Raw genomic sequence first — 22,733 nt, forward strand, 5'->3', positions numbered from 1 at the left:
GGTCGTTTCTGCAGTTGTTTTTGAGTTTTGTGAATGTATTTTCTATTTTGTAACTGGTTGGCTATATCAGAATCAGACCGGTTTTGGACTGGGCAATTCAAAGACATGGACTGACCAAAATTAGTACTGAAACTAAAATCTCCAAGAGGCGCAGCAGGCAGTTATGAAGCTGGATGTTTACGTGTTATTACTGCAGTACACACGACTGCTGCATCTGACATATGAGTGACACAGCAGTCCAGAGGGTATCAGAAAAGAAAATCAGAAGCACCTTTGATTTGGAACTAACTTCACAAGCACACACAGCAGGAACTGGACAACAGTTGATATGGCAATGATCTCCAGAAAAAGCAAAGACCTGTTGCCCATAACTACCAGAAAATGGTATTGTAAAATCCCAAATCTGGGGACAGAGATGAAAGAAAGAATTCTCCAGAAACTGAAAAAACCACCAAGCATTGATTTTTGCTTGGTTCATTGGTTTTTAATCTGTTGTTTCAGAAGGGTCAACGTGTTATGTTTAAAAGCTAGAAGATAGGGAGGGTTATGCTGCTGGATTTTTTCATTTAAGATCACAAAGAGGAGCTGTGACCGGACATGTTCTGCAGTAATTTACATGGTAATAGACACTGCTATTTCTCAGAGATGAGGTACAACTTTGTTTTTGAGGGGGAAAATGTATAAACACATTTTCTTTTTATCACATACGATAGAAAGCTTCAAGGGGAGAACAAATCTGTTTTTCCCTTGAGTCAAAGTCAGAGTCATTTGAGAAATCAAATGACTATATGTTCCTCTGGTTGCTGTGCAACTTGCGAGCATCTCAGAAGTGCCTCCTCCCTGCCTAATAGCTCATTTATAAAATCTGCTTTCCATGCTGTCTCTGATGCTCGTTCTTCAAATGGAGAGAAATTCACACATCATGAAAGGCCAGCTTTAAAGATCAGCTTAGCAAAAAGGAACAGAAACGGAAAAAGCCATTAAATTTTCCAATCAAGTCTATCCCAACCTCACTAAAAATGGCCTGAGGGAAATTTTAAGCACACCACACACACAGGAAAACCTCCCTAATGTCAAACAAACCGTCAAATGCTGCTTTTCTTAAAAAGAAAATACCAATGCACATAACCAATGCAGGTTTCTGCTAACTCATCTTAGCCCAACTCATTAATCACAGATTTAAAATTAGTAGCTACTACAGCTTAGATCTTGGGTGGTGCAAAGACTACGGCTGGCTGAAATGCAGTTTTTCTGGTGGGCATAAACACTGGAAATCTGAATTATAATGAAAAAGTCAAAGAAGCTTTTGGTTTGCTGACTACAGAACCAATTGTCAGTAATTTCACGTTAACTTGGGAGAATATGGCTAACAGCTACTTCCCTAGGTAGTGCTGTGAATGGCAGTCTCATCTTTGTTTCTAGGTATTGTCACCAGAACTCGCTGACTAAACCATCAAATGCTCAACTCATTAAAGATCATCTAGGGCTAAATCAATACACATGAAATACCAAACCAGGAGAAAGCTCAGCTTTAGCCCTTTTGAGGTGTGAAGTAACCCGAAACTGTAACAGCGTTGTGGAACTTTTCATCCATAATTTGCAATTTCTTTACAAAGTTAAGGAAACGATCTTATTTCTACTTTGTGAATAGGCAAAACTGAGAGCTGGAAAAGCAAATTGACTTTTCCAACATCAGTTATGCAAAGGCCTTTCCTGAGCACAAGTTCCATTTCCATGTAGGTAGGGTCCCAAAGACATTTTTTCATCTTTTTTTTCAAAGCCTTTCCATTTGCTGCAGTTAGAAATAGCGCGTATGTATATCACAGCCTTTTATCATTTCACATGAACATACTGTATGCGACAGGATTTGGTACCAGTTAAAGTTTCTGCACCGTGAGAAGCCGAGAGCTCGATCATTTCAAAAACTGCATATTGTCCCAGTTTTGTAGGTGGCCCAGAATCAGTGGCAGATGTACTGTAGCGCTGTGTTTGGGAAGATGAGCATATGACTCGCAGCGTGCTTCTCCAGTACAGAATGGGCACCGTACCGATACTGCTGCATTGTAGGAGCCTCCCATCTCTGTTACGGGTGTCATCGTCCCAGAGACATAATGGACAACGTTCTGACAGCTGTGTTAACGAAAAAAGGCTTCTAAAAGGTGGCATTTATATGCAATTCAGCTAATGCATGAAATAAACATTCTGTGCTACAATGCCTGTGGCATAACGTTGCCTGGGCTTGTGACTTCCTGTAGACGAAGCCGCTGATGCATTTCTTTGGGAGGAAATCTGAAGAGCAAGCTCCTTCTGCATTATCTGTGAGCAGAACCTGTCCCTAGCTGATGGTGAGATTCACTTCATGACTAGTAAGATGCAACTCAGGGTACTTTCTTCTGAGGTCAGCACCATTGTGCCAGCAGAAGGCAAGACGCTTCATTTGGCCTCTGAAAACAGGGATAAGTGTCTTCACCTTTCCAAGAAGTGAGATCAGCAACTTCAGACACGGCTGGGAAACACTTTGAGGGCAGAAACTACTGCTACACCAAGTCTTTTATGTTTTCTCTTTCTTCTTTCAGTCTTGCCAGGGTGTTTGTGTAACATTTGGCTTGCAGCTGGTTTGTGCTATTAGAGAATTTCATTCTCGATGCTCATTATACTCATTGTCACCTGATCCCCTACCAAGGGGAATGTTTTTAAGGGAAGACAGCAGCTGCTGGATGGAGTGTCTTTTTCTTAATATCTAATCTTTACTGATATTTTTATATCACCTAGATTCTATTTCTTGGGAATTAAATGCTTTCTGCATGCTGTGCCATTAATATAAATATCAAACACAAAAATTATATTCCACCCCCCCTCCCCTTATCTATGGGGAAATCCCTTATCTCTCACAGTCATAAGTAATTTAGGATCAGACACAGATGGGCTGAGATGTGAATGCCTCAGGGAGCAACTGAAATAGCTCCCTGATAGACATCACAGGGGCTGAGCACAGTATCTCTCTGCGTTTATTCTGATTATCGTGACGGCTGCCAACAGGCTCTTCTGTTTGGAGTTTGTTGGAGTTCTTTTCTGTACCTTTGCTGCAGACAGTGATAGTGAATGCTCTTCATAGATGAATAAGCACTAATTTATAACTACAGAGCCCTGTGTTAATAAGCCGGACTGCCTTCTTCTGTTAGTCAGCTACAGCAGCTCCCAGGGAGGTTACCACTGAGAGCCAAATGTGGCATGGGAGCCATGAAATTAAGTTTGCTTTCCCTGTCTGGCACTCATTTTGACAGGTTAGACCTCACCAACAGCTCCATATCCCACAGCAGCTATCTGAAACCTGGTAGCTGAATGCAGCACTTTCTGCAGTGTTACTGCATTTGGGGTTATTATTATTTTATATGCTATATATTACTTATTATAAGCATTATATTACATTAAATTACACTATATTATAATATTATATAACAACTATATTCCATAGCAGTTATCCAAAACATAGCAGTTGAATAGCTGCAAGGTTACTGCGTTTGGGGGCATGATTATTTGTTGCTGCCCTTTACAATTAAAGCTATTCTGGCTTTATTTCGGATTTCCAGGCGAACTGAGCTCCGTTTTGCAGTCTGTGTGACAGTCAGGTAGCTGCAGTGTCTGATGCAGTAGCGTAACTATGTATTTCAGCTAGTGCTGTAAGGAACGAAGGTTTCCTGTGAATCCAATCCTGCCATGAGAAGGATAGATACCATTGCCATTCTCCACTCACTGTGCATCCTGCCGGGTTACTCCCTGCACTCTCTCCCTGGCAGTCCCCAGGTTGAAGGGAGATGTCTCTGAGGACACCCAAGCCCCCAAGTGCTGGTGAGTGTGGTGTGGCCAGGCAGGGCTGGGAGCAGCAGCTCTGTGCCCCTCTCACCCCACGCACATCGATACAGCTCTGCAGGTGGGCTGTGGGAGCTCAGCCTTCCAAACTCGAACTTCCAGCATCAATTGATTAGAATTTCTTTCCTCCCGTGAAGACACAGAAGCTCCTTACTCTAACTTGGACTTCAGAAACATGAACTGGTGTACAAAACCCACACACTTTTAAAATAGCCTTTTTCCTGCACTCCCAAATCCTCCAGATGTGCCTGCTCAGAACCAAGGAGCACAAGGCACTTCCAGCGCGAGAGAAAAACCATTCTGCCTCCGTTTTGTAACCAAGGACAAGAAAGGAAATGAGATTGTTTTATCCATTTGAATGCTCTTAACGGAAATTCCAGTGGGCAATACTCAAAGAACTACATCTCTAAATTAGCCCAGAAACAGAAGAAAGTAACTATCTGTGGCCTAATTTGATGTCTGCTGCAGAGAGCCAGTAAGCCGTATGAGATCAGATATTCTACATAAGAAATAGCAGCCTCCTCAAGTTTGCAGTGTTGCAAACAGTGAGATGAGTAAGAAAATCCTCTTTTGTAGCACATTTCTTTTTTAAGTTCAACCTTGTTAATGACTGCAAAGTTATTTACATTCTGCTGCTGAAGCATGAACTGCAGAGGGTAAACACCTAATGGCTGTTCATCCTGTTAATTAAGTACTTTCTGCAACAGGGAGAGAAGGGAAGAAATGAAACGAAGTTGGAGGAGAGGCTGGGTAACTCAGAGAAAAGAGACTACAGCTCAACATTCTTCATCAGGCATTTCCAAGAGATAATCTATTTTCTTTTTTTTTTTTCTTTTCTTTTTTTTTCTTCAGGGAAGTACAGGATGAATATCCTACCGAAAACACAGCTGCTACTCACATGTATGTTACTCCTCACAGCAAAGCACTGATGCACATCCAAATGGCAGTCGTTCCTGCCATTAAGATCACTAGCTCAGCTGGAAGAGTCCTTCAGCAAAACCTGGTGCTACCCAAATTGCTCAGATCCTCTGCTGGTAGATAAAACAAACTCCAGATCCTCCACAGATGAACATATGGCCTTAAATTACACATAATTTTGTCTAATCTGTTCTTAAAATATTTTAAGTGGTGATGACACATTAATCTCAACTATAGGTCTCCTATCCCTAACACATTTCTTGACGGTAGCAGACATGAACTCAGTTTAAGTTGTAGCAACTGGAAAGTCACTAGTGATGTGAATGCTGGCAAAAAGCAAGATCGAATAACTGCTAAAATCCTGCCACAGTTCCATCAAGAGTCACAGTTTTTCATGAATTTATGCTGGATTGGTTTAAATATTTAAACAAAAGAGGTCCCGCATGTTCTAGGACAAAAGTAGAAGCTTGTAAATCTTGAGTGCCTACTCATGGAAGAAGCAATTAACAAAGTATGTAAGCTTGAAATTACCTCCACCTCTATTCAGAGCGTTTAAATGTGTGTTTAGCTATAGATTTGTATTTATGGCCCATGTCAGTGGGATGTAAACGTGGGCATAAATCCTGCCTTGAATAAAGGCAAGCTGCCGAACGGTGCTCGTGGAGGCCACCCTGCTAGCCAACAGCTCACAGCCCAGCTCTGCTGGGTCAGAGCCTGAGCGAGAGGCCAGGTAAAAGAAAGCAGCCTTGCAGCAGGAGAAGCAAAAATTTAGAGCATGCATTTTAGCAGAGAGCAGAACAGAGTTGATAAATTCCTGCAGAACCGATTCCAGCAAATATTCCAGTTCTGTTACAAAGATTACCTAGGCACAGATTCAGTTCCCAAAGGTGCAGCACAAGGAGGTGCTGAGCCCAAGCGATGAGGGTCAGTTAATCCACACGGCACTAAGCGATTTCCAAGAGCCAAGCAGAGGCTATCAGACACATCGCACAGAAGCACCGAAAAACCACTCAGGCTAAAAACCACTTAGAGACAAACCTTGCAAACTTTCCTAAGTCCTCTTGCAGACAGCACTTCAAGAGTTACAGGTCTTGCACGTGAGTACCGGGAGCTCTCTCAGGCTTCAGAGGAAGTGGAGCAGGTATTGACTTTTAAAAGGCTGGGTTTATTCTCCCGAGTGAATTTTTAACATTTACATTAAATAAGTGATAAGTAAAGCAAACATGAGAATTTTAAAAGTCATTCACAAGTATCTTTAAATACATACTTACTTTACCCTATTAGTGTTAATAAAAACTTCTAAAACATTTCTCATTTGTTTCCTTTCTACGCCTGAGAAATGTCTATTTTGAAACTATTTAATTTTGGTTCCCTTTTTCCTTCTACCTTACCTTCTCTTGAGTAAATTTTCTCCAATATCCAGAAAAGAACAGACCAACATGCTGCAAACACTTCTCACATCCCTGGGAAACTCTGACGGCTACCTCTGAGTAATATCGCTGTTGTAGAGTGAGGAGGACATATTCCTCGCTGCAGGATGTTTGCTCAACCGGCCAGGGGTTGGAGAGAAAGAATAAGGACACAAAAACTGTAGTCCCAGCTTTTAAATGCCATTCTGCACAAGATTTCAGCTGGGGGGGATGATGAATAACCCATCTATCCGTCTCACTTGTCTCGGAGAGAAGAAGTGCGACGTAACCATGTTTTCAATCATGAGGCATCTACATGGCTCGTCTGGATGATGATGGATCTGAAGTATGCGCAAGAGGAGGAAGGGGAGTGGAATCTCAGTTCCTTTGTCTATGGCGTTTTGTAACACTCTTCACTAAGAGACAAAAATGAAGCTGAAATTCACAGAAATCAGATAATTAATAATGATAATTTCTATATCCAAAAGGGAGAGTACACAGCAATATTCTTCCCAGAGTTCATTATTTTGGGGTATCATTCAAAGCGAAGTATGAAATAATACGATATACTCTTCTAGACTGATGTAAAGTTGATTCTGAAAGATACTCTAGACCTTCAGACAAGATAAGACTGAACACTGCTCACACAATATCCAAGGTGTCACTTCTCCTTTCCAGTTTCTGTTGTCTGTGGAAAGCCAATCAATCATGTCCCGCTTTTGGCTTCCCTCCTCTCCTGCTAGCAACAAGACTGATGGGATAGATGAAGTTAAGGGAACTGACAAACTCACTAAATCACTCTTAAAACTGTTACAATCCCTTTAGCTTTCAACATATTTCCCGTCTTTGTCCAAGAGACCATTTAAGTCAGAAGCACCAGCACCAAAAATGACTTAAAGAATGATCCAGGCATTTACTGCCTGATACATGTTACCCTAATTCAAGCAGAGTCCTTGTCCTTGACTGACATAACAGTCTTATGTTGTTTTTTCAAATCTGTGCATGGCAAGATTAGTCAGAGATGATTTTGCTGTCAAAAGAGAGTCTTCTGCAGTTCTGTTCTGCGACAGCTGCAATATGTGCCTAACCTTCATCAAGTTAGAACATTTTGGTGTTACGTGAATAATATACCAAATAATACCATTTCCTCAAATAAACATTCAAGTCCACTTTGTCAAACTGATGAACCATCAGTCCTCTGAATATTTCTTCTTCTTCTTTCCAGTCTGGGGAGACGTTACACTAAGATGCCACTTCTCTTAATTTCTGTAACACAATGCAGTTGTAGGGGTTAGATTTCCACACTCATTTCCAGAACTGAATGAATAAATCTGGCAATGGCACAACCCTTACAGGAGGGGTACGCACCACTCACCCCACTGCCCCGGCAGAAATCAGCAGGAAAAAAACCCTGTGTTAGGAGTGCAAATGCGGATAAGTGTCCCCACCTGTCACCCCAAAGTCCTGACACTGCTGGTAACAGCCCCATTGGTGCCACGTGCATGGAAGATTCTGCAATGCAGTCTGCCTGCTGGGACGGACTCTGAGACAGAACAGCTTCCTTTAGCACAGGCCGCTGTTCACACATCAGATGGCAACTTTGCTGCGTACGATACCAAACAAATGCCGATGGAAAATGAAAGGTGACAGTCGGGCACTGCGTTAGAAATCCCTCACCTTATGTCCAGGTTTGCAGTGCAGGATGGACCGGGACGTGGTGTAACCACACCATCTCCACTACCTAATACCCTGGGGGATAAGGATGTGCCAGGTCACGAGAAAAGGAAAAAGTTCCCACAAGCAGCAGCTCTGCCTCCCCCCATCTAGTCCTAATAAAGATCTTTTCATGACACGGAATGATTTCCTTCTAGAAACCTGAAAGCACAACCCTGTTTATTAATCTGAGCTGTGCAAGTGCACTGAAGAGCTAGCTTTTTATTGTGCCTTTAAGGAGCACAGTACAAATACTCAACCTTGTATCATTATACCTCCAGGCAGTGTGGCAAGAAAACAGACAAAACCAGGGGAGAACAACTTAGCCCTGGCTGCAAGCAAAGAAGGATCTGCGACTATCCATCAAAATACCTGAGTGGCTTTCAAACAGGTAAACAAGGTGCAGTAGATGAGCTCTGATTTTCACAGACCTCGCACTTCATTTTTCATGCACTTCTGATATTTTTAAAAGCTCTTGTTATACACTAACTGAAGGGCCCTTAGAAATTCACCAAGTTTATGCACGCTCCCCGGGGAAGGATGCTGTGCTTCTAACCGCAGCCACGCAGTTGACGGAGTCAAGACACAGCTGAAAAATATGTGGCATGGCAGGAATGATTATTCATTCACTCCGGTACTGTATCTCAGGAGGTACTTGTCTATGTAAATGATTTGGAAAAATGAACTGGAACTTTTGAAGCTGCATCCTGAAGAGCAAACAGCAAAGAGCACCATTTCTGAATTAGAAAAGCAAACAATTCCATTTCTCTCCTTCCCTGTCATTGATTTAGAGTACAGTGAGTAAGAGAGACTAAGGTTACAGGTTCTGAAAGGGAATTTCATGCAGCCCTTTGATCTAACTCAGTGAAAGTGCTAAGCAAAACAGTCTTAGATAAAATACACCTTTTCTGAGTGCTTTGCATTTTGTGTGTTTCTTCCAGACATCTCAATTGAACCTGCACAGCCATCTGCAACTACCAGCACAGGAAAAATACAAAGCATTAAAAACCCACTACTGTGATGTTCTACTTCATTTTGAAGACGTGAATGACCTGTGATGGAGAGCAGGACAGCTGGAACGGGCTGACTGTATATTGGTACTATGGGTACTGCAGCTTAGCAGAATGTTGTATCTGCTTTGCAGAACTTCAAATTACTCTGCAAGGAGTCACCTGCTCTTTTAGACCCGATTAGCTGCTACAGTACGGTTGCTTTACATTATTTTAGCAATGTAAAAACATTAAAGGACGCAGAAATTATATCTGAATTCAGCCTATGTTCTTATTCTTTAATACAGTGACGGTACACTGTACATACAACCGTGTGTAAGTGCCTGTCGAGATCCTAAGAGATGACTTTTCCCCATCTTTTCTTAGAAATACAAACAAATTAACAAATGCAGAGCTAACTTGGTGCCAGAAACAGCACAGTGAAGATTGATCCCCAACAGCTGAGCTGTGCCTTTTTGTGTTAAGTCTTCAGCACCTTTCTTCTTCCAAATTAGTCATGAATAAAAGAATATGGAAAGCAGTAATACGAAGATAAATGCCATATACTACAGAGCATTTATAGGAAAGCCTACTTGTCTCTAAGCACATGAATTCCCACGATCCTACAAAGATTATTTCTTCTGAAAGTGGACCCAGAGAAGATTGATGTGTCAGTGCTGGATCTAGCTCATCATGTTTCACGGTGTACTACAGATGCCCTCATTTTTTTTTCCTAATATTTTGTGACTGCCATGCAAACAGCAATCACAAATATTAAATCTTTCCTATCTTCCAAAGAAACTATCAGGGCTCCTCTGTAATCTGACCCTGACAACACAACCATTCCACACTTGAGATGAGGTGGAGAGGGAGCCTGGGAACATTGCACAGCATGTACAATGTACTAAGATCAAATATATGCAGTGTTGTACGTTAATATATATTGTGTATATGCAACGTATACAAAGTTACATGAAGGCACACTTTAATCTTTCCTGTATAACTGAATTTTTTTCCTTCTGTGTGAACAGTAATTTACCTTCTAGGATCTAGGGGCTTATTGAAAACAAACACGAGAAACAGGATTTTTTTTTTCCCAATTTTTGGTCCTCTCCCAAAGGAAAAGGGTTTCCTTCCTTGTAAGCAACATCTTTGTCAGTTTATAAAACACTTAGCACATGTAACATTCGGGGGAATCCAAGTTTGTACCTTTTTTGTTGAAAAAAACTGGGAGAACTGTCTACCCTTGTGAAGATGAAACCCGTACCTGTGCCACGAGGCATACATGCACTTGCAGCCTGGATGATGAGTGATTCAGGTCTTCACAGCCTGCCCTGGGCCGTGCTTACAGGGCAGAGGGATTTACCTGGGGATACAGGCTGAGATGGACCCGTTGTGATGATGCCAGGATCTCTCAGAAGGTAAGGCCGAAGGAGCTGATGTGGTTCCACTCACTCATCAGCCCTCCTTCAGGCTGCTCACTGCGAAGACTGAGGGGCTCATGCCAGATCTAAAGATGAAGTTGCATATACCCTGACAATGTTTACTGGATTCAGTCCAGGGAACAGGGAGTTGTGTTCATGGTGGGGCAGATTGCTAATTGTTTGCTAAAATTAACATACAAGACCAGATTTTTCTCCAGTAGTTAGGAGAAACTGCCAAAACATGCCGATAATTTAGCAGTGGAGTTTCAAAATGCGTCAGCAGGATAAGTGTCTGATCTCCAACAGGATTTAGGCACTTAACCAAATTATACTCTGTTTAAAATCTTATTGCCTGCTTACCTGCATATTTAGCAGCCTAACTAGCTTTGAAAACCTTTCCTCCAAGGGTTCAGAGACCTTTCCTCCAGGGCTCTTTGGAGCACAAACTGTCCATTGCTGTCCAGGTTTTCCCATCAGGATTTTTTCCAGTCCTGTATGTTCACTGCCAGAAATCATCAACCTGCACTAGGAACTTGAATGCTGTTATTTTTCTGCATCTAGAGCAAAACCAGCACCTACTCTTCAGTAGCAGAGTGCAATGGAAAATAAAAAAAAAGCACAGTGGGTTCATACGAAATGCCTTGGAGAAAAAACACTGAAAAACATGTCTGGTAAAAGAGTACTCTGGATTTCCAGCCTCCTTGTGTTGGTACAAAGCAAGAGCAACTCTAAGATCTGTTCCCTACCAAAAACACACAGCAAAGAACCTCTGTCCAAAAGCAATGATCTTTTCACCAACTCCCTCTAAACAACTTCTTTAGAAAGAATCTAGAAGTTGAACATAACTGCCTGCTTAAGCTGAAATAAAATCAATTCATATTTGGGGGGAATTTTTGAGGTCTACTTCACTCAAAAAGAAGCTGAAGGAAATTTTCTCTAACAATTAGTCTAAAATCAACGTGAGATTACACATTCCTTACTCTGAATATAAAGAATTACCAACTGCAGTAATAATTTACAGCCCCAGAAAAAAGCTAACATCCACTCTGTATTTTCATCTTATGCTACTGGAGATCTGACTTGTAAGTTTGTCAAAGCTACGACATAAAATGTTTCAGTGGAACAAGATGATCTACTTTTAAAAAGTTTGCTGCTCCTCTCTGCAGAACTGTCTTTCATGAAACTGAACTTGTTTCTATTTTCCTTCTTGTCCCCCACAGTTCATTTTTTTCAGTCTGATACTTTTCAATCATGATTAAAAGGCATTTTTCAGTGTCTCCCACCAAATGCTCCTACTCATTTTTTTCAGAAGCTGGCAATGACATTTGTATCTTGCTTGGTGTTTTGTATTGGACTAATTATCATGATTAAAGAACTACTGCTACATGCAAACACCATGCCACCAGCTGCATCGTGTGTTTGTGAATAACCAGGTAGGACAATCTGGTTCAGTAGTGCTGGCTTCCCCAACTCATTCGTTCTGTCCCTACCCACCAGTATTCCACCTCGAAACAGCGCTGACATTAGCTGGCAACACGGAGCTTGCGCTAATTCACTATCATTTCTGTGCTGGAACTGTCATTAATATGGCACAAAACATGGAACTTGCCCATATGTTCGGACTTCAGGAAAAGATGCCCTCCCTCCCCCCAAAAAAAGATGTGAAAGCTGTCAAGCAAGCAAGCAAAGATTAAAAATTTGTTATTTGAAAATAAAAGAGCTTCGGGACTGTTCGGCACTGCATTTCAAATGTAGGAAACCTCTTCAGACTTAGGGTCTCCTAATATGAACACAAGACAAGGGGAAGTCACAGATTGGTGCTCGGGTGTCACGAGTGAGCCTGAGCAGCGACAAGACACCGAGCTCTGCAGTGATCGCCAGGCAGCAGCGCTGGGGGTGCCCTGGCTGCAGAAGGGTGCGTGCAGGGGCAATGTCTGCAGCTATCAGGACTGCAGAAAAAGGAAGCAGAGTTTCTGGACCTTTTCAGATTCAAGGAACATCTGAACTGTTAAACTGTATTACACTTCTCTAGATTAATTCTTCACTACTTGTTCATGCCCCTAACGAATCTATGGTGTTACACAGCACTGTCAGCTAGAGTTAAGAAACAAAATTGACACGGAGGCCAGTGAGCCTTGCTGATTCTTCACTGGAGCAGCACAGCAAGAACACTAAGTTGACCACGTGCTAAATCCCAGAAAGCTTGAGGCTTCAGCTCCAGCTTGTTGCAGCAAGAGGATGGTGTTCAGGAGGCAAAAGAGAGCAAAGGGAAGAAAGGCAAATCTGCATCTTTCCCTTCTTGACTGTTTTAGCTCAGGTGACAAGAGCAGCCTTTATGGGAGGTGGAATGTTATCTTATCAGGCTGTCCACATCTGGGTCAATGCATAAAACAAAGTAAGGAAGACAGTGAAAAGAATAATGTGGTGAGCTTTTCCACCATTCCTGTCACCCTCTGGATATAGAAAAATGTAATATACATTGAAATTAAGTCCCTCAACCAAGCAAAGTAAATTCCTCTTTCAGATAACCTGAGAACATCACTGGCCAACAGCAATATATCATCTACGAAACTCTGTCCAGGTTTGGAAAGAGAAGGCAAATCCAGAGCCAACTAATGAAATTGTTGTCAGCATTCTCCTTGGGTTCATGGCCTTTATTGAATCAACTTATAAATCTCTGGATCTGCAGGGCTTTTGAAAGGCTCTGTGCCCTTCACCTGAATTATGTCTTTCCTTTCTGGTAATGTGGGCAGAAGTTTGAAGTTCTGGGAATTGCTTCTGAGTCCCTAAAACATGGATAAATGAAGAAGAAAGAATCAACCGGAGGTGCTTCAGTTGTGAAGTATTTGCATGACCGGGATCCACTTCCTAGCATCACACAAGCATTTTCACTTAAGAAAATGGCTGGTAATGTGAAAACCTGGGATGCTGAGCATGCCCTTGTTCTCTTCTGCTCTCTTGTGCTGCTGTAGTTTCTGTGGCTCTTATGAGTTAGTGCCGAATGGGTGCCAGGGAGGGTCTTGTGGCTGGAGGAAACTAGGATGATATTGTATTATTTCCTGCAGTCAAGAACTCCATGAGCCAGACAATACCCTCTAGCCTTTGTTTCACGTATAAAGGCAGTTAGTGGGAAAAGCTTTCAGAGCTAACAAACCTGGAAATCTCCAAAGGCTGTTCTTTGTAAGGGGCTGGGTTACAATGAAATGGGATTCGAATATCTTTGAAACAGAAAATGTCGGTGCCATAGAACCCACAACCCGCCGCAGCAGTCCTGGTCCTGTTGCCCTTGATTGTCAGCAGCCTCACGCCGTCACTGCGGCATGCTGAACCTCCTGGGCCATGACAAACCCATGTGCACATGGTTCTTCACTCAACCCAACTCAGCTCTCCCAAACAAACCCATGGAAACTAGAGAAATGTGTCATTTTATCCACCACCCACACCCTTCACACACTTTTGCATTTGGGTGATTCTTACCTCTTTCTGGTGATACTTTATTGCTACCTTTAGCTTTGCCAAATCATGACATTTTTGGGGGTCCAACTCTTCACTCTGATCATCTCTGTGATTGAGAATGATCTCCAGTTCTCGGGAACTCCGTGCTTGGTCCAAAAGGTCCTTAGCAAAACGCTTGCACTGCTGGGAAAGCTCTTCATATTCAGCCTTGAACTCATTTTCCACTTTGCTGAGCTCCTTCAGCTCCCAGCCCAGTCGGAAAGCCGTCAGGATCGGGTCCTCGCTCGATAAGGCAATCAGCGAAGGGCTGGCTAAGGCTTTGTAGATGTTCAGCCTTGACCTGGAATGCCTCAGGCTGTCCACCTCCGAACTGGAGACACATTCCACGCAGTTGCATCTGATCTGGTGTGGGCGTGGAATCGTTACCCGTCTTTGGACAAGCAGTTTGATGATTTCATAGTTGTTGGTGTGAGCCGCCAGCATTATTGGGGTGATATCTGGAGTGAATTCTGAAAACTGGGTGTCCATCATCAAGGTTGGAACCTATAGAAAGGGATAAAGCACAGTCATGTTTCATGTGTGACAGCGGAAAGCAGATGTTTCTCCTTCAGACTTTCAAAGTGACCTCATAATAAAACAAAGTAATAACACCCTATGTCCCTTAAATCCTATTGTGTCCATGTATATGTACATGTTTCTGTTCTGGCAAAACCATTTTCATGACTCTGCCTCCAGAGCAGGATCGGTTTGGTGGAAAATCAGTTACGATCCCACTTGAATGCTCTATACATGAACTTGTTCTGAAATGGCTACTGGTTCACATACCGAAAAGTGGACTTTTGTAAGAAAAAGGAAGACAAAAGGCATAGGTAATTACACAGAAAGAAAGAAAAAAAGTGTACACTGAATAGATTTCCATAACTATAATTATTTCCATTACATATGTGCATTAGCAGGCCAAGGACCTACTCGTAGAAGGCCCTGTACAAGCCGAACCGAACACAGTTGAGCAAAGCTCTTCCCCACCTTTTCCCTACTGTTTTTATTTGAAATTACTTTTCAGTGGAAGGATACATTACATAACTGCCCTCAGAATAGATTTGTTTTTATTTTAATGGATTTGAAAAAATTTAAATGTAAAATTAATGAGCCATAGTCCACTACAAATAAGACACTCCAGGGTGTGCATTATTCAGCTACTGTTGCACTTCTCAAAAGATGAGCTTAATGCACACCCTGTTGTGTCTTATTACTATATGCAGAGTGCAAAATTAGACCGAAATGCTCTTACATCCCAAGCACGCAGTGTGCTTCCATTTGCAGCGCAGGCAGCTCTCTTTGTTGTGCGTTAATCATTACTCAGGCATACTGTACGGAGTGTGCCCACCGCTCCTGCCCTGGCAGCTGGCATCCTGCTGCTCGGGGGGCGATTGCTGGTTTTGGTGAACAGTAGGCCTGCTTCCCCTCACAAATGTCAAAGGCGTTTCAGAGAAACGACTGTCAAAGAGTTCTAATGACAGGAAACATTACTCAGTCTGCAAAGAAACAAAAGTAAAGCGACGACAAACTAGTACGAGGCAACCAGCTAGAAATCCCTCAGTAGGCTAGATGCAAGACTGGTGGTGAGACAGTGAAGCTCGAAGCACCGAACCCATTTCCCTAGGAGCTAAGTGCCCCTGTAGCACCAAGGGGATGAAGACTCCTGGGCTGATAAACCCCTTTGCAAACCAGCTGTGAAATCTGTGAAATGAGGAGTGAAATCGCCAGCAGCCCACTGCCACACAGGTGTACAGAGCCTCTGCTAGCAGGGCTGGTCCCTGCAGGGTCAGGAGGGAGCCCGTAAATACACCTGCTGGGGGAAAGCAGAGACTGGCAGAGAGGATTTGCTGAGGGTCATGCAGGGCTTGGTGTCTCTGTGCAAGGTTGGACAAAGGTATTTTAAGATCTGTGGTAACAAACAGCTGAGAGCAGCTCTCTTTGTAAGGTCTTTGACTTTCTTTTCCTTTGCTTAGCTGGGTTAGGTAGTTTGTTAAATGTCAAGAGAAAGGTGCAGATTCCTCTCTTCTTTCTCTCTTAGAAGCGCTTTTTTTAAGCCCTGGTGCTTGTATAACTCCATTTATCTTTCCTCCCCACCTTTTTCAGTCGGTTGCTGGCTGCTGGATTCAGAGCCCCTGCCTCCAAGGAAGAACGTTTTCCCCCCTATCCCTCACTGTCAAGTTTAACGTTGTTTTCCTACATGGAAGTTACTGTACCCACAGCTGTAGAAAGGAATTTCAGCTTTACACAGAAGTTTCCTTGCTGCTCACAACAGGGAACAGGCCTGTGCAGACAAGGTTATGTTACAGGTGGGGATGGAGCTGGTCTTGTCTGCTGCTGTCCTGCTCCTGACGCTTTCTATGTCTGGACCTAGGCCTCACAAAATAATTGTCTCAAGGCCTGGGATTAGACTGGGGGTATGTCAAGTGATTTCTCACCCCTTATTCTGGTTCCTATCACAAGCCCTCCCCACAGGAGCTCTGCTTTGTTAGGAGATGAGGCAGCCGCTCTGTGGAAGATGTGTTTTCCTGGGCAGCTTGCAGCGCTTTAATTAAAAGGACACGAAGGGCAATGGCAGTGCAGAGAAACAAGGGCTCTCTGGGGTCTGGAAGCAGATCGCTCTAATGCCTCGAATCACAGGAACTGAAGCTTATTGCTGATTACAGCTGAGCAGCAAAACAAATCAGCAGAACGCAAATAGGAGCAGTGCAAAGGATGGCTGCTGTGCCTCTTCCTCGTGCCCAGCTGATCCAAAGAGTAGGCACTGGCTCAAAATTACATGGCTTGCAGTGATTATTTTTGTTCCTGTCTTGCGCGGTGCTTTGGTAAGTTGCATCTTACTGAACAAGCTGTCTTGTTTTAAAGATGGGGCTATGCAGAGCCTTTGCTCTTAAGGCTACGTGCTGCCTGTTACCACTGGAGGGGCAGCAGATACTACAACCATGCCTTGCGTTGCTGATGTTCCTACCGCAATAGCTCTGACAGGTTGAGTTCATGTTTAGATCAGCTTTTTCTCTGTCTTGGGTTAACTTGCAGTGATAGAAGCAGAAGAGGAATAAATTATTTTACCCCAAGGTCCCTGCTAAGCTCTCCCAAGGTTATTCTCATTAAGTGACCTGAATAACAAATTCCTTTCCATTAACCTCATCACCTGACACAAGCTGTTAAGCTGAGTCCTTCAGAACCTTATTGCCAGCACTTGCACAGGAGTGTGTGCCTTGTTTGCATTTTATCTTGGTAATGTTCGCTTAAGATATTGATGCTACCACTAACAGCGAGTGATCGAATGCTTGGTACCATCTTTCTTGAATTAAGCCTCATAAATGGAGGCCGCTCACCACTGTACCACCGCTTCTCTGAATGATGCTGCAGTGAGTGAAAAATCACCTTTATTTAAAATGGAGGGTGTGTGTGAAACCAGCTTAGCTCCTTGGAGAAGAAAATAGAGGAATAGCTGACATAAAAGCACCATTTGGTATAGCTGAGCTCTCCTCTGAGCAGGAAAACAGAAGTTTTCTAGTAAACAGCATGCTGCTGGAAAGAATCTGTGGATAGGAAGAACAGGAATCTCTGCTCATGTTAGTAACTAGTGTGGTGTAAAAGGAGCAGAAATATAAAGTGAAGGAAAAAAAAAAAACTAGCACTGAAGACCTGATGGCTGTGTTATAGGTCTTCTGGGGGTGTGGGTTTGGAGTTGATCCACTCTGAGTGTCCCCAGAGCATGTAGTCTGGGTTGGTGGTGGACAGCAATCCAGCCTGAGTCTCCAAGACTGCTGGGTGATGTGAACCAAAGCATGGTAAACGGAGAGAATGAGGAGTAGAAGAGAAGTAAATACCCAGGTTTAAACACTGAAAGGCTTCCAAGCAAGCTACAATGTTTATACGGCATCTGCCATCCATCTCTGCAAATAAATAAAGACAACTAGATGAAAAGGCTGTTCTGCAGGAGAGAAATTGCTGGTCAGGTTCAAAATCTTATCTTTGAAGGAGCCTGGATCTGTCTGCTATTTGGGGATGGTTTTCTGTTTTGCTTAATACTTTGTGCCCCTCTGTATTGACAGTCCTCCTGATAATGGTCTGGTAAGGCTACCAGACAGTCACCCGTCACGTTCAGGGCTCCTTGGCGTTCCTAGTGCTCACAGCTGCCACCTCCCCAGAGAAAACCTTGGTGCTCCAAGCCTGAAGTGAACAGAGTGTATTCAGAAAGCAAAGCCTAAGCATGAAACCCCTTCCTCCCAGCTTGTTTTGTTCCTCTAACAGTAAGCTTCTCGGGCCAGAGGCTGTTTAAATACACATCTTGTTCTGAGATACATTGAAAATGTTCATTAGGAACACCATCAGCTTTGCTTGAAAATAGCTAATAACACTTTTACTTGTTCCAGATGGAATCACCACATTTTCAGGCCATCTCCATTCCCTAAACTAGCACTTCACCTGGACTAGCAAAATAAACTGCATGTATAACCATGACAAACTGTAAATATACTGTCATTATTTTCAGCTAGTATAACCTTTTGATTGAGCTATATATTGAAGATTTTCTAATTGCCAAACAATGTTCTATTAAAAACAGACTCAGGCAATTTCATGGAATAAAATGCTAGCAGAAAATGGAAGCTTGGTTAATTTACTGAGCAAGGATTTCCTATTTCTAGGTTGTTTTTCTATGTGCAGCTCTATGGGGGAAGTGCGTGTGCCATCCAAAAGCATTGTAACAGGCACGGCCAATTTTTGTCATAAAAAAAGATTTTGTACCCTGTCAATTCAGTGTGAGGCTCCGTGGTCAGCAGGAGCTTTAGCAGGGGCTGATTTTGTTTAGGATCACAGTCTTGTGGTGCTTGGAGATGCAGCTCCGCAAAGAGAGGAGAGACAAGAGTCAGGGTAGCCAGACTGTGGATCAGCTGTGTTACTAGCAACAGGGTCTTGAAAAAAATGTATGGTGTGGCCGGTGTGGCCATCTGAATCCTGCTCCTTGCCTAAACCCATCAACAACTGATTTCACTGGTAGGACCCCACAGGCATTTCTTTCATTGTACGGGACTCTGGGGAAAATGTTACATGCTCCTACAAATGTAAGCTTTCATTTTAGGTGATGCAGCGGTGCTGATTTCAATAACTGAATGTCTTAATCAGGCATGCCTTGGGAGACATCTTGTATTTCTGAGAGAGACGACAGCATCTATATTAAAAAGGAGGTTATTTTTTAACTAAAGAGCAATTCATTGAATGAAATGTCATTTAGTTAATGAAGAATAATGAACGTCACCAACTGATAACAAAGTAATGTACTAAGGGCTTTTGTATTGGTTGTGAACAAGTTCTTAATGCCGGCATAAAGCATGCTCGGTTGTAGACATAATTTTGGACAAGCTCTGTTGTTACTGGACTCTTCCGGTAATTTCAAAAAAAAGTACATCCACTTGAAGAAAAGGCTCCTCCTGGAGCAGGTTCTAAAGCCTACTCAGTGACTGGTATGTCTGGAAAGCCAAGTCAAGTCTCTGCCCCTCAGACTGACAGAGCAAAATCGAGAATTTACATAGGTACCTTTTGGGCACCTTGTAGCAAGCCAAACACTGATCCAAGGTTACTCGATGATGCATATTAACATTGAAATATGTATCATTGAATAAAAAATCACTAGATATAATGCATTATTATTGAAATAATGCAAAAAATAAATTAATTTGATTCTTATGTAACTGAACTTTCTTCTCTGCAACCAGTAAACAAAGTACATTAATCCAGACATATTTGCTCTGGATACTTCAAGTTGTAATTTGGCTTCTCATCCACGTGCTAGAAAATGGAGGTAGACACAAGGGTTTGGTTATCAGAGCTAAACCCCAGTGTTTGGCTGTGGCAGAGCTGCATCCGAGCTCGCTGTGTTCAGCCACGTGTTTGGGAAATGCAGCGCAGAGACTGTCAAAAGATGTCCCCGCTTATGGCTGATGCTACGTAATTTCTCTTTTTATTTGCGGATTAAAAAAGAGGAAGGCAGAGAGAAGCCTTCAGAAGGAAAGGATTTTGCAAATATGCATTTAAATGGCCTATGGCAACTCATCCCAGACAGAGCACTCTCTCCTCTGAGCCACTCTCCCCTCCTGATGGGGTGGAGGAAATGAGATAAGGTGGCTGATGACTAAATGAAGAGTGCACAGTGTGGACTTTATTCTCCAGACCACAGGGATGCTGCTGAAGAGTTGGACAGTTTGTGCTTGAACCTCTTGTATTTAAGTGCAGTCTTGAGGTCTGCTTGGCCCCGAATTCCTGTGTCTTGCTCCAGCTAAGAACCGAATCCAGTCTTGGCTCGTGTCTAAAGCGCTTGATCTTGCTTAGAGGAGGACGACCAGTGTTGTGCCACGAGCAATTGCACCCTCTTCTGGCTGTCACTTCCTCATCAGTGTAAGAATGGCTGAGAAGTTGACTGTAGTCCCAATTTACATATTATGTCACATTATCTCTGAGACGACCAACTATCAAACGAATCTTGGTTTTCTACTATGCTCAGGTAGCCTGGGGCTAGCTGAATAAAGACACTTGCGCAATTAAAACAAAAAGAGACAGAAGTTCTGGAGTATCACAAATCCAGACCTTAATGAAGCTGCTAGAGAAAATATGGCATAACAGAAATCAGAACCTGGCTCACACACTGCTATGGCTCTATTAAAACCTTCTCAAAATGCAGAAGTTCCCAGCTCCTTGCCAGATCTTTTTCCTGAGATCCTCTGATACGAACTCAGATGTGAGTTTAATATTGCTGACGTGGGTAAATTGAGTTCTCTCCCGAAGTTCAGACAGCCAGACTAGATAGTATGCCTGAAGCTGTTTTTTCTCCATTTGAAAACATAAAACTGTTTATGCATTTTTCACTTTTCTTTGTTACCGTTTAAAGGGTTACTCTGTGACAAGAGCTGCTGTTTGGGGTTAAAAAAAAGGAAAGACAACCCTGATGATTTTTAATTTTGATTTTACATTTGGAAGTTTGTTTTGCTAAAGAGTTACTTAATCCAGCCCTGCTAATTTCTTGACTACATTAAAGGCCTTGGAATGTCCCTGCCCCTTACATTATTTTATTTTATTTTATGGATAAGTTCTTGCCTGACCTCAAACATGCTGAAATAAAGACAGTCCACGGTGAGCTGGAAATTTGCAGCCTGTGCCTTCAAAGTCATCTTTGCTTTATTATGGCTATTTTTCAAACATTTTCCAGGGTTTACTTTGGGAGGGAAGAGTTGTCCAGCTTTTTAATTTTATCTGATCTCTGTATTTTCTGTTCTGACTTAGTGGTAACAAGGACAAGATGTACTAAAACAGTCCAATAATCATATTGTCTATAACCTTCCATGTCATCATCTTTGTACACAAATGTCCCTATTTCCAATAATTTATTACTGTGTGCAGAGAGAGATGTTTCACTGGGTTTAGGTGAGGTAATATGTTGCTAACAAGGCTTGGAAAGGGAAAGCTTTTTGCCTGGGGAAGGGGGCTATGTTCCTTTTTGATCGCATACCTTAAAAAATAAAAAAAAATATCAGCTTTCATCACAAGACAACATCACAAAGCGCAGTGAGTGAGCGCACCTGGTGCCAGCCCAGTGCTGTCTGACGTTGCACAAAACACATCTCGATGCTCACAAAGCAGGTGGCTGTGTTTCTTCCCGTTTTGACTATTAGGTTCTGCTTTTTGGCATTGTTTTTCTGCTCACTAAGACTGTATGGATTCTGAAAAGACCCCAGAGTTTGTGCTAGCGAAGAAATGGCAACCCAGAGAGGTGGCATGGTCTCGCACAAGAATTAACTCCGTGGTTGTATCTTTCTCTATTACCACTGGGGCACTGAGTTCCTTTATTTCTAACCCTAAGCAGTTGAAAACACCCAGCGAATATACCCCTCGCTGCAGAGACTGGGTCTAACTCATCATCGGTCTGCCTGAAGAGTATTTAAGTGGAGCACGTGAGTCCTCCCTCTTCCACAAACTAAGCACCAGCAAAGCAGGGCTGATCAGGGAGAATGCTCTTGTGCTCAGCTGATGCTTTTTTGGTTTTCCCCACTCCTGGAGCCACCAGAAGGCTCTGCCCATCGCACTCTGATCACTGCCCCATCACGGGGATGAACAAGCTATAAAGGTGCTGTTCTAATCTGCAAATGCATACAGCTATATTCAACAGCCTGATCGGAGCTAGGGGGCTCCTCCTAAATCCCAGAGCTCCATTTCAGGGCAGCCTGTAATGTAAGCTCAATTTCCCCCTACAAACAAGCTTCCCTTTGACCATGTGTCACAACTATTTCAGCAGGCAGACTTGCCAGCATCTTCCCATTTAGACAGCCATGTCAAGTGCCCTTTCTGGGTGTCAGAAGTCACAAACCAGAGGCAAAAATCCTGTTACCTGATGTTGTGGGGCTGATCTAAGGGAGCAGCTAATGCTGTAATCGGGGCTCATGAGTGAACTAGGCCCATTCATGGATGCTGGGTAGGTGAGCAAATATGTTTTATCGAATTTAACACCTTAATGGGCAGATCTATAGAGAGACCAAAAGCTTACTTGTGTAGGAACACGAACAGGACTTTTTTCCTACAACTAGTTTGCTACAGGCTGTCCACGCAGCTGAGACCCTTATCACTGCTGGTCCCAAACGCGCCCTGTTGGGTGTGCAGAATGCTTCCTGCTGCTCACAGGAGCTCAGACCTCCAGTAGCCACTCCATCATGCTGCATTTCAGCTTTCCTGAGCCGTGCTGTTAGCAGCTGACGCAGGCAAGCGCTCAGATCACTCCCACATATGAATAAAGAAAATTCCCTGGGAAGCATCTCCTCTAACAGCATGTCCCTGTCTTTCCTACTTGTCCACATGCTAGCTCACAAGCGTGACATGTTTGTGCGTGCTGCGATGTGGTTCTTACCCTGACCCACCAGCCCTCC

General features: G+C 43.0%; 1 protein-coding gene across 1 annotated transcript in view; it reads right to left on the reverse strand.

The window, feature by feature from the left end:
- TRPC5 (transient receptor potential cation channel subfamily C member 5) overlaps positions 1-22,733 on the reverse strand; it is a 64,201-nt gene that overhangs the window by 34,595 nt on the left and 6,873 nt on the right. Inside the window, exon 2 of the mRNA XM_035541565.1 lies at positions 13,801-14,322. Coding sequence (XP_035397458.1) covers positions 13,801-14,322 — 522 coding nt within the window. The remainder of the gene's footprint in view (positions 1-13,800; positions 14,323-22,733) is intronic.

The sequence above is a fragment of the Cygnus atratus genome, chromosome 13 (assembly GCF_013377495.2).
Source record: "Cygnus atratus isolate AKBS03 ecotype Queensland, Australia chromosome 13, CAtr_DNAZoo_HiC_assembly, whole genome shotgun sequence".
In the NCBI taxonomy this organism is placed as follows: Eukaryota; Metazoa; Chordata; class Aves; order Anseriformes; family Anatidae; genus Cygnus; species Cygnus atratus.